We start from the raw sequence: 12,004 nt of genomic DNA on the forward strand, positions 1-12,004 counted from the left end.
GTCCAAGCTGGTCTACAAAGCAAGTTCCAGGTCAGAAGAGGCTACATGGAGACTGACTGAAAAAATTAAAAGATGAAGAGCAATCAGGGAAAGACACCTAACATCTACTTCTGGCCTCCAGGTGCACCCCCATTAACAAGCACACATACACAAAACCACCGAATGAATGAATGAATGAATGAATGAATGAATGAATGAAAGAAAAAAGAAAGCTAACTTTGGAACTTGTATTACTCACTTTTCTGTTGCTGTGATAGAAACACTGACCAAAACAACTTATAAAAGGAAGAGTTTATTTGAATTTATGGTTCCAGGGGAGTTACAGTCCATCATGGCAGGGGGGCATGGTGGCTGGAGGTGGCTGGAACAGGAGTAGCAGAAGCTAAGCTCTCACATCATCACGTAGGTACAACTGGAGATCTGGCAAGGCTTAAGAACTCTCTAAGCCCACCCCCAGTGACATGCTTCCTCCAGGATAACCACACCTTCTAAAACCTCCCAAAACAGCGCCATCATCTGGCGACAAAATGTCCAAATACTTGGAGTCTATGGGGGACATTTTCATTCAAACCATCACATGGTCCTTAACATAGAGACAAAGAACCCTGAATTCCACTTTAGGAAAACTTTAGATCAAGCACAATTTGTAAGAAAACACTTTCTTGCCAGGTATAGTGGTGGCGGTTCACACCTATAATGTCACCACTCAGGAGACTGAGGTTAAGAGGACTGTCATGAGTTTGAGGCCAGTCTGGACTACATAGTGAGTTTTAGGTCAGCCTGAACTAGAGAGTATCTTTGCCTAAAAGAAAAAAAGAAAAAACTTTACAATAATAGTCACCCACGTCCAACCTTCAGACTAAACTTGCTTTGTTACTTTTTGTGGAAAACATTTACTGAGCTCTACCTTCAATACATGACTCATCTGCCTTGAGCAAGGAAGGCTATGAAAGCCAGGTTGAGTCCCAGGGCCTGTTCCTACCATCTTCAGACCTCTCAGCCAGCACGGCTCCTGCTATATCCAGGCCTGGAAATTCAAGTCCTAAAGCCTGGGCTTGCCTTCCTCTCCTTCACCTCTCAGCAGGAAAAGGTGATATTCTCCATCTATCCTTTTGTGAGAGTAAATAACACAGAAATGTAAAAGCATCAATCCAGTTAAAGAACAAAGTAAATTCCATACTTATTTGAGGACTAAAATTACCAAGGGAGAGGACACTCACAGGTGGTAACAGCAGCTGGCTTGTCTTCACAGTGAGAACTGGGGCTTTCCACTACTGAGTCTTGCTGACTGCTATGTAAGTATCATAGCACTATAAGCAATACTCAAAGGACAAGTAGGTGTGAAAATATTAAACACACATTACTAAGTTCTACTTACAATAACTGCTTTAAACTTAAAGGTCATGGTTAACTAAATTTCCCATTACCATCAATCAGAAATATTAAAGAGCTCTACCTGGAATAGACGACCACTCTTGGCTCTTACAGTGCTAGTGACTTAACCGCCGTTAAATTCAAGTAAAATGTACATTGCCTTTGTTTCTACCAAATATGATGTTTACATGTGGGGCAAATAATTAACTGGCTTAAGAACTCCCTTCAGAAACAGTCAACACATTTTGCTCATCAGTACAAAAGCTACAGTCAGAAGTTGCACATAAAGGGTTTATTTTGAATGTTTTAAGGAAGGATAGAGTTACATCATAATTATAAAAATTACTTACAGAATTAACAGATTTATACTGTGTATACTTCTAAATGCAGAGAACAGGGAACTGTCTACACACTGTATAAAATAAAATTAAAATTAAAAATGAATTCAAGCTCAAAAAATGAGGTCGTTTACCTAGTTTTAAACGTGAGCACAAAGACCTCTGAACTCCACTCGCTCATTCAAACTGCACCAACAATGGATGGAGTACAAAGAGCGCAGCATCCCAAGGAACAGATATCCTCCACGGTCACTGCATCTCCACAACTGTTCCTGTTTGTCTTGGGAGGATTTTCACTTCATAGACAATCAGCGTAAGTGTTTTCAGGCACTACAATTTGTGACAATCAGAACAGTCTTCTTTCTAATGGGTCTACAGTGTTCAGAGATTCAAGCCCAATGCACTTTGGGGTTTGGCACATAAAACAAGAACAAAAATGAAATCTGGCTTAGAAGCAACTGTGACTTTTAGAGCGTGCACAGTCCCTTCGGATGCTGCGTGACATATACAACTGGAATCACCTTCATCGGCGCTACGTTTGCTTCACCAGTGCATCGTTATCCTACAACCACTAGAACAGCACAGTAAGCAAATATACAGGGAACTGAAAGCAAATCAAAGGAAAGAAAGAAAAAACCTAAGTCTCTTTAACATGCAATTTAGTTAGTTACATTGAACATTCTACTTAGAGCATGCAAAAAAGGATGGTCTGCTTTTTAAGGTTCTTCTCTGAAGTTTACGTGGCAGCCTGACGTCACACACGCACGCACACACGATACGATACTAGAGCAGGTAAGTGAGGAAGGCCAATAAATTTTATACACAGATTCACGCCTTGTGTTGCCACAAGCCCCATGATAATTTTGGAAATTAATGTTAAACTCCTAAACAAGGAACCAACATTCAGATACCAGAACAATGCAAGCAACGCATGCAGATCTGACCATGAGCCTGAAGGAAGCCCAAGGTAGCAGGGCTCAGGAGCAGAGTCAGTCACCATTAACCATGGTGGAAGCCACCAAAAGAAAGAATGAGGGGAAAATGGAAAAACAACCAAAAAACTCTTCCCCTTCCCCAGCCCTCAGGGTAATAAATGGAACAGTGATCCAGGCCATCATCATGATGTTGCAGTCCTCTACACCAGGAGATCATGAGTGCACCAAAGTCACCATAGGTGCTTGCAGAAATCCACAATGCAAGTCATTTAATAAGGGCAGAAATATTTCAACTTACCTAACCCTCAAAAGGAACACTTCAAAAGGAACTTCCTTTCCAGCCTGAAGTCATCATGCCATGTTCTGCACTGTCAGTACATGCCAGACACACTCACTTATTTGTGCCACAAATGTCAGCATGGGCTGCAGGAACCAGGCTCTACACTGAGATTTACATGCAGGAAGACACACAGCAGACCTGCAGGACGACACCTGGTCACATGTACTAGAAGCACCAAAGACTAGGGTCTATCACACTGCTTTGAGAAGCTTGTCCCTGGGAGCACATGGGAAATGCAAAGGGTGACTGCAGCCAGGGACAGAGAACTGAGGTACTGTTTTCACATGATGAGAACCATGACCATCCAGAAGCATAAGGCATCAGCCTCTGTGAAGGCTAAAATGGGTATCCAGCAGACCATGCACTGAGAGGCCTTAACACCAGGGAATGATCTCTTATATCGGGAAGAGCCCCAACAGAAGTAGGCAGACCTGAACTCTAAACCTCTGGTGTTTGTCTGATAGCATGCCTATGTGGGGTCTGCTCAAGCCACAGGTAAGAGTTCCAATCTCTACAAAAGACTGGTTTTCACATATGGCCTTTCTCTAGCTGTCAAACCACTAGTGAGAGTGGCCAGTTGGCTGGTCAACCAACCACATTTTCAGTTCTACTTCAGTTACAAACAACCCTGCAGGAATAAGCCATGAAAGGGCCCTGTGGTGAAGAGTTGCTATTATACCCACAAGCCAACAAGGATGCCTGAGCCTTCTACAGTAACACATTACTGACATGCAAAGCCTGGGCCACAGAGGGAATGAACCTGCATCAACAGCACACCCAGAGCAAGAACAGAGACACCTCCACAACCAGTCAAGACAGGAGGCTGGTGTTTGTCCAACATTCTCTGTGGGGGGGAAAAAGGAAAGCCAGGGGGAAGGGGCAGGGAGATGAGGCCTTCTGATCATAATCATATGTCAACAATAATAGTAATAAAAATTAAAAAGTCCCAGAGAACTTGTTAGAAGGCAACAATGCCATTTTTAAAACTTCCATTTCGAATTACAAACGCACTGTTCTTCCAGGAATTTACCACACACACAAACCACTGATATACTGTTGCCTTTTAAACCCATGTACTAATATTTTGATAACTGATGTGTACAAATAGACCAGATGTGCCATCTAAAGCACACCTTCATGGTACCATGTGAACCAAGGACCTGGCTTTTACTTAAAAAGTATTTATGATTGAAGTGTAAACAACAACAACAACAAAAATGATTACAAAGCTTAGAATTGAAGGCAGCCTTTTACCCAGATTTCACAACAATTTACTAAATTCTACTGTGGGTCATTAACTGTTTACAACTAATTTACATTTGGACTTATGGTTAAAAGCCTCCAAAAGAAATGATACTCTGAAATTCTGATTTGCAAAACAATCTAAATGCCCCTGTGTGCGTCCTATGCCCCAATTTAATTTTAAACAAAGAGCAGGCATATCATAAATACGACTGACTTGAGTTAAGCACTCCTGTTGAACTGGAGAAAACTGTATCACCCCCACATCAATCCATGAGGAAAGGACTGCCAGTGGTGAGTGTGTGCCTGTGTGTGTGTGTGTGTGTGTGCGCCTGTGTGTGTGCGTGTGTGTGTGTGTAATATAGGCACACAGGTGCAGATCTAGACAGGTAGCTATAGATACATAATCTCTCAAAAAAAGGCAGTAACAAAAATAACAAACTATGCTTGCATTGTGGCAGCAGAATAAGACAGTGTTAAGAGCAAAGGAGAAAATGGTTACGACCTATTCAGATTTAAATGACTATGATACTAGCTTAACTTTTACCACCTTGCCTGTAACCCCAACAGACAGTCTTCTTGTAAGAGGGAAGATTCCCCTCATACAGATGCTCTGAAGAGAGATGATCCCCTCACAGATGCCTTGTGTTCGAATCAATCTGCACTAGTCAGAACAACACCAGCTCTGCTGGTGGAGATTGTGGGTTCGCAGGGACATCTAAGCTTTCATTAAACTGGAAAGCAATCAAGTCTTTATGTCTACAAATTATACATTTAATAGTTCCACAAATTTGGCAAAGTTCGTGATGACATCTAGGATGTTTTCACCAAATCGTAGACATAAATATGGAAATCGTCATCAAACTTGATGAAATAGACGGAGGGTTTGGCCTCTACTTGGTGGATGACCATGCCAGTCCTTTTGGAGCCATCTTCTTTGGCATATTCCACTTGCTTGCCTACCAGGCTGTCCACAACTTCTCCTGGCTCCCTTTCTGCTGGAGGCGAATCATCTGTATTTAAAAGAAAAATAAGGTAAATTTGTTGGTACACCCCATCATAAGCTTAGCAGCACGTATCAATTAAAAACCATATATATCATGTGTCCTGAGTTCACCATGATCATCTGCCAGTCAGTCAACACTTTCTTAAAGGGGCACCTGGTATATACCTCAGGTACAAGGTCAATGTTCCAACCATTTGACTAAGAAAATGCAGCAACAAAGTGGCCAGGGACAGTCCAGAAGCGAATGGATGTACTGTGCTCTAGTAAAATATCACTTACAAGGGTGGGACAAGGTGGCTCACACCTTTAATCCCAGAACCTGGGACAGCCTGACAAACACAGTGAGTTCCATGTCAGTCAATGCTACAGTGAGATCCTTCCTCAAAACCAAATCAAACCAAACCAACTCCTACCCCCCTCAAACAAAACAAAATAAAAGCCCACTATTTACAAAATGTTTTCCTGACCCTCATTTTAGACAGATGCATGAGAATAATACAATTTTAAAATTATAACCAAAATTCCTTGGGATCATATTAAATTTTAACTGCAATTATCTAAAAGTAGTTTAAATGACTGTGAAATGGCTTTTCAAAGCAGGTATTTCCTACAGGGAGTCCTGAGAACACACGGCTCACTGAAAATGCTGAAGCATTATTGGTTTTACTCTGTGAATCTTTAAAGCTTCCCCTCTCAACCTCAAAGCAATCCAAATCATCTTTCAACCGAGTTTCAGAATGAGAGACTCCCCATGCTTTATCAGTAGTAAGCACTAAGTAAATTCACCTCAGATCCAGAGAACAGAATCTCTAAGGGTAGACCTGCACACCTGCAAGTGCCCCAGGTGGCAGAACCACACCTCTGGGAAAGCAGGGCATGACAGCAAGCTGCCACTATACAAACTATACAACAAAACAAACTGGGATGGGGGTGGGGGTGCAAGGCAGTCACAGCGTATTTTAAGGCACTTCTTAGAGATTCTGAATACTGCCAAACTTTCTTCCTTGGGAACAGAAAGACTTCAGGTGGGGCCAGACGTCTCAGCTGTACAAAGCAGCCTGTGTTACCCTGGCACAATCAGTAGGGAACCAGCTTACTCACACAAGCATCCTAGTTTGGACCATGTAACATTTACATTAATAATACTTTACTTCTGATTACAGTTAAGTTCTCACTAAACACAATCTGAAACTTGCTGCTGTGGTCTCTGGTATAAATATTCAGAATACAAACGAAATGTGCACCCCACAGTCCTTAAAGCAGGAAGTAAAAGGAAATTTAAGCTGCATTCTTTTCCAAAACACCTTCCCTTGGGCAGCACAGTCCTACTATACACTTTCACGGAAACTCAGGTTTATAAAAGAATTCCAAATGCATAAACCCACATTAACTTAACAGTAACGCTGAGAACCCAGGGAAGAACTCAATAACCACGCTGAAGGGGTTATTATCCGAGCACCACCATTATTTCTAATGGGAAATAAACTTCCACACCACTCACAGGAAACTTAAGAAGCTTGGAGGAAGGAGGGGAAAGACCAAGTGGCTGGACATACTGTGCTGAGACCTATGTGCAAGGACATTGCCCTTCTATTTATTAGATTAGCAGTGCTTACTTTGGACATTTCTTCACAAAAATGTTAAAAATGAACTTAACACAGGCTGGAGAAATGCTTAAGGAATGCTCTTAGGATAAGTGAATCCTGGTGGACACAAATAATTCCCTCTGCAAAAAATGTACACAAATGCCAGAGATGGTGGCACACTCCTTTAATCCCAGCATACGGGAGGCAGAGGCAGGGGGAGGTCTGTGAAATACAGGCCAGCCTGGTCTACATAGCAAGTTCCAGGCCAGCTGCAGCCACAAGAAGACTGGATCTAAGAAGAAAAAAAGTGCACAAACTTGTAGAGGTTTGGCCTGGGAGAGGTGAATGTCTCTAATCCCAGCACAGAATGATCTTAAGTTTGAGCTCTAGGCTACATACCAAGACACTGTTTAAAAACAAAACAAAAACCAAACAAATAGGCTTGTCCAAAAATTCTAATAAGAAAACAATTCCATTCCTAGTAGCATCAAAAAGAATAAAATACTTAGAGGCAAGTTTAACAAAAGAAATGCAAAGTTTGCCCACTGAAAATTCTAAACATTGTTCAAACATACCAAAAATTTCAGTAAATTCAAAAGCACCCTCGGTCACAGATCTGAAGACTTGCTAACTTTTGTTAACCTTGTTAAGACTATTCCACACAGACTCCACACCATCAATACCCGAATCTCAACAGACTTTGTTTTTGTTTTATCTGTATGAGTATTTGCCTGCATGTATGCGAGTGTACCATATATATGCCTGGTGCACATGGAGGCCAGAAGAGGGTATAAATCTCTGCAACTGTAGTTAAGGCGGTTATGAGGTCGCCACTGTAGGTGTCCCCTGCAAGAACAGCTAGTGTCTTAACTACTGAGCCATCTCTCCAGCCCTGAAGCAGACTTTCTTCAGACTCAAATGCTTATGGCGGCAACCTGATTTCAAAATTCATATGGAATCGCAAGGGCCCAGAACAGCCACAGCAGTCCTAGAAATGAACAAAGGTTGTCTCAGTCCCAATGTTAATACTTACTACCATTCATACAGCTACTGTCAACTAATTTTCAACAAGGTGCCAAAACCATTCTACGAAGAAAAAAGAATAGTCTTTTCAGCAAATGGCACTCAGTCAAGTGGAGTTTCGTGAAAAAGAATGAAGCTGAGACCCTTACACCTTACCTCATTTTATACACAAATGTTAATTCAAAAATATTTCAAATTAGAACACTTTTAAAAAAGTCATGATGTTGGATTTATAAGAAATGCTTATATTATTCTTATGATACCAAAATACAAGCAACAAAAGAAACAGATAAACTGGATCTGAAAGTTAAAAACCTTAGTGTCTAAGACTATCATCAAGGAAGCTGAAAAGACAGCTAGCATGGTAGTGCCGGTAATCCCAGGACTTGGGAGACTGGTACAAGAAGGTAGAGAATTTGAGCCTAGCCTGGGCTGTATAGTAAACTGCAGGCCAACCTAAGCTATATAGCAAGGCTGTGCTGCAAACCCATCCCATCCCCCAACAACAAAGTGAAAAGACAGTCTACCAAAGGACCTCTCCTTTCAGCATATCACATATCCAGTAAAGGACTTGTACCTAGAATACAGACTCTCACAACCTAATAATAAATGACAACCTAATTAAAACATGAGATCAGAATCTGAACAGATATTTCACCAAAGATACACAAACGGCCAACAGAACAGGAAAAGATTCCTTGACAGCATAGGTCACCAGGGAAACCATTTCATACTCATTAGGAGCAGTGCTAGAATGAATTTAAAACAAGCAAGTGCTGGTGAGAAAGTAGGGAAGCAGAGCCTCATGCTCTTAAAGGCAAAGTAAAAGAGGTATAAGCCGAACAATGAAACCTGGAGTTGCCACCATGACCTAACGATTCCAAGGCAAGACACACTCTCTGAGAAACACCCACAGAGAATCTCAGACTCAAATGCTTATGGCAGCAATATTCATAGAAACCAAAACACAGAAACAATTTAAATAGCAATCAATGGATAAAGAGATTAAAGATGGCATCATCCATACAATGGTCTTTAAAGTTCTAATGCATGTTACAACATAGAGGAACCTTGAAATCATGCTAAATAAAAAGCTAGTCACAGAAGACCCCATAAAATCCACTTAAAGTCCACCACAGGAAAATCCACATAGAAAGTGAATTTATGGGCCGATTCAAGTTGGGAAGAAGGGATAGGGAGATCAGAAATAAAGAATCTGGGTGTGGTGGGGGCCAAAGGGGTGATCAGGAAGCTCAACGTCATTCTCAGCTAGGTAGGGAGTTTAAGACCAGTCTGGGTGGGGCTGGAGAGACGGCTCAGTGGTTAAGAACACTGAATGTTCTTGCAGAAGACCCTGGTTCAAACCCCAGCGCCCCCCACCCACGGCTGCTAACAACCATGCGTAACTCCAGTCCCAGGGGATCCGACAACCTCTTCTGACCTCCTCAGGCATTGACATGGGTGCACTTACCTACATGCAGGCAATACACACATACACATAAAATAAAAAGAATAAAAAATATCATCAAATTATATTGTATGAAAATCACAAAAATTCAATAATAGAAAATTGCAAGGCAAGAATGTGCGAAATGTGTGTAAAATAAAGAAAAGCAGTGAGGGAGGGAGGGGGAGGGAGGGAGAAATGCAAAAGGCTGTGGTCTCCTGATGTAGTAACAGTGTGCTAGCCCTAGCCCTGATGCTGTGAGGACCAGACGTATCTGTGAACACAGTGTGGCTCCCTCCCATGCAGTACCAGTGCTCTAATGCTGACCGATACACAAGGACCTCACATATTGACAAACATACTAAAAACGACTGAGTTAACTATATGACACAAAATCATAGCTAAATAAAAACTTTGGTGTTTAAAGCCAAACCTGGCTGAGCATAATGGTGTATTCCTATGAATCCTAGCATTCTGGAGGCTGAGGTAGGAGGATCACAAGTTCAAGGCCAGTTTTAGAATATAAAACAAGTTCCAGGCCAATTTCTCCTATACAATGAGGCTGTCTCAATTAACAAGCTTCATGAAACTATGTCTCATGCACTCTTTTCTACTTTATCCACATGAATTGAAACCCTGTAATCTAGTTGCTACTAAAAGGTTCCCTCTCGGGTTCCAAGTTTTGTTTTGTTTTTGTAGTGCTAGGGATTCAGCTCAGGTCAGGGCCTCATGTGTGCTCAGCAAGCCCTCTCTCTAGCACTAAGTTACATCTCAAGACCCAATTAATAGCTTTCTGAAATCAGTGTTCTCCAAAGTTCAGTATTTACAGATAAAATTATCAACACTGATAATCAGCTTCAAAATAATTTGACTGGGAAAAAGCAGGTAAAATTAGACTGGCAATGAGACAGCTACTGAGGCTGACTGGAGCGGACTTACTTTACTCTTCCCCATACTATCACATACTTTCAAGTAAAATTTTCATTGTAATATTTGTAAAAAGTTTAAAATAATCTCTATTTTATTACAAAAGCAAAGTAATCAAATATTTTATCATCTAGGAAAAATTCGACAGTGTATACTTGTGTGCAACAATCACAAATCCAAAAACTTACTTGCAAAGCAATTACTCAAATACTTTAGCTAAAACACAAATCTCTTTCAAATGATCAAAAACAAGTTTCCAGCGTACTTACTGGAATCGGGCATGATGCGGAGGTCGCCCTCTTTGTAATCATCTAGGAGCTGGTACATGTACAAGACAGGGTCTTTTTCATAGGTGATGTAAAACCACGTGTTCATGACAGGTGCCCGAGCCAAGACCATCCCCCTCCACTCATCTTTAGAGCCGTCCTCTGTCTCAAACATGTGCTCCACTGCTTTGCCAATCATCGTGTCCGCTAAGTGTGCATCGCTGATTCGAGATGTTGCTGAAATTAAAGAAAAGAAATGAAATGTTTCACCGAGTATTTACTAACAAGACAAAACTCATTAGTGAACACAAGAGTCATCAGCAGAACTTTAAACCGTACAACCATCAAAGTACCAGGGCCCAGTACAGTGGTGGACTAAACAGGAAAGAAACTGCCAAGTCAACAATCTATTTTTCATTTCTTAAAATTTTCTGGAGTATTACAACCAAATCACAGATCTGAAGTGTTCATTCAAGGCATTCGATGTTACTGTTTATATAACAATTAAACTGTGAGTTAATGTCAAGTTCACAGAAGAGTTGCAGAAACACTAGAGTTCCCATATACAGTTGCTCTTCCTATTAACATTTACTGAAACTAAGAAATTGGTCAGTAAGATGGCTCCGTAGGTAGAAGCACTTCTCTGAAAACCTGGTGACCTGAGCTTGAGTAGCAGATGCCATGGTAGAGAAGAATGACTCCCACAGGCTGTCCTCCGACCTCTATATGTACCCCCTTACACATAACATTGAAAGAAAAAACTTTAAAGATATTAACCTTAGGATACGTTTGACGTGGTTTTGAAAGAAACTGATGCTTCATTTCTTATCTCTATTTTCATGTTCTGTGAATCCAGGTTTTTACTCTAATGCCTACAGTCATTCTCCATAGCAACCAGAATCATCATTGTGGTATTTGAATCAGATTGTCATTTAAAATGTCCCAAGGTTTTCCCATCTTTTCTGCCCTCCCCCCCTTTCTGTCCCTCCTTTCCTCCTGGAGGGTCCCATTGCTCTTCTCCTTGCAGAACATCCTCTCTGCTCAGACACTCTTCCCCTCTGGGGAGCAGGCTCCTTCCACAGCAAGGTCCCTAGAACTCCAGGCCTGCCAGAGACAACAGCACTACCATCTGCATCATGTTCTGCTGTTCTCCCAAAACAATCTTTAGTGGATTTGTTTACATCTTTATTATCTGGACATGCCCAGGACAGCAGAGGCCCTCTCCCTGTTTCTAACTCTTAGAGCATAGCTCCAGGCTAGCAGCTATCAAGATAGCCTAGGAGGTTGAAGGTGGACCTCCTGCCCTAAAGGCACAGGGACAGGGACCTCCCAGTCCTACTCTGCCATTCTTACAAAAAGCAAGTGACGAATTACTAGCCTTTTATATTTGTTTTTGATACTGGGGAAATTATGAGAGATTGGACTTTCAAGTTTCTCCAGTTCTCACAATTTTGACAACTATCTAAATCTTTACTTTCATCAAATTTTCCTATCAAAATCAAAAGGAAAAGAAGTTCAGG

At 41.4% G+C, this 12,004-nt stretch overlaps 1 protein-coding gene across 1 annotated transcript in view; it reads right to left on the bottom strand.

Annotated features, from left to right (window-relative positions):
- Positions 1-1,647: 1,647 nt before the first annotated feature.
- Positions 1,648-12,004, bottom strand: part of Spin1 (spindlin 1) — an 80,240-nt gene continuing 69,883 nt past the window's right edge. The window contains exons 5-6 of the mRNA XM_008833212.3: positions 10,488-10,721; positions 1,648-5,242 (exon numbers count right to left, since the gene is read on the bottom strand). Of these exons, the coding sequence (XP_008831434.1) occupies positions 5,043-5,242; positions 10,488-10,721 (434 nt within the window). The 3' untranslated portion in view covers positions 1,648-5,042. The remainder of the gene's footprint in view (positions 5,243-10,487; positions 10,722-12,004) is intronic.

The sequence above is a fragment of the Nannospalax galili genome, unplaced genomic scaffold (genome assembly GCF_000622305.1).
Source record: "Nannospalax galili isolate Female #2095 unplaced genomic scaffold, S.galili_v1.0 scaffold1456, whole genome shotgun sequence".
NCBI lineage: Eukaryota > Metazoa > Chordata > Mammalia > Rodentia > Spalacidae > Nannospalax > Nannospalax galili.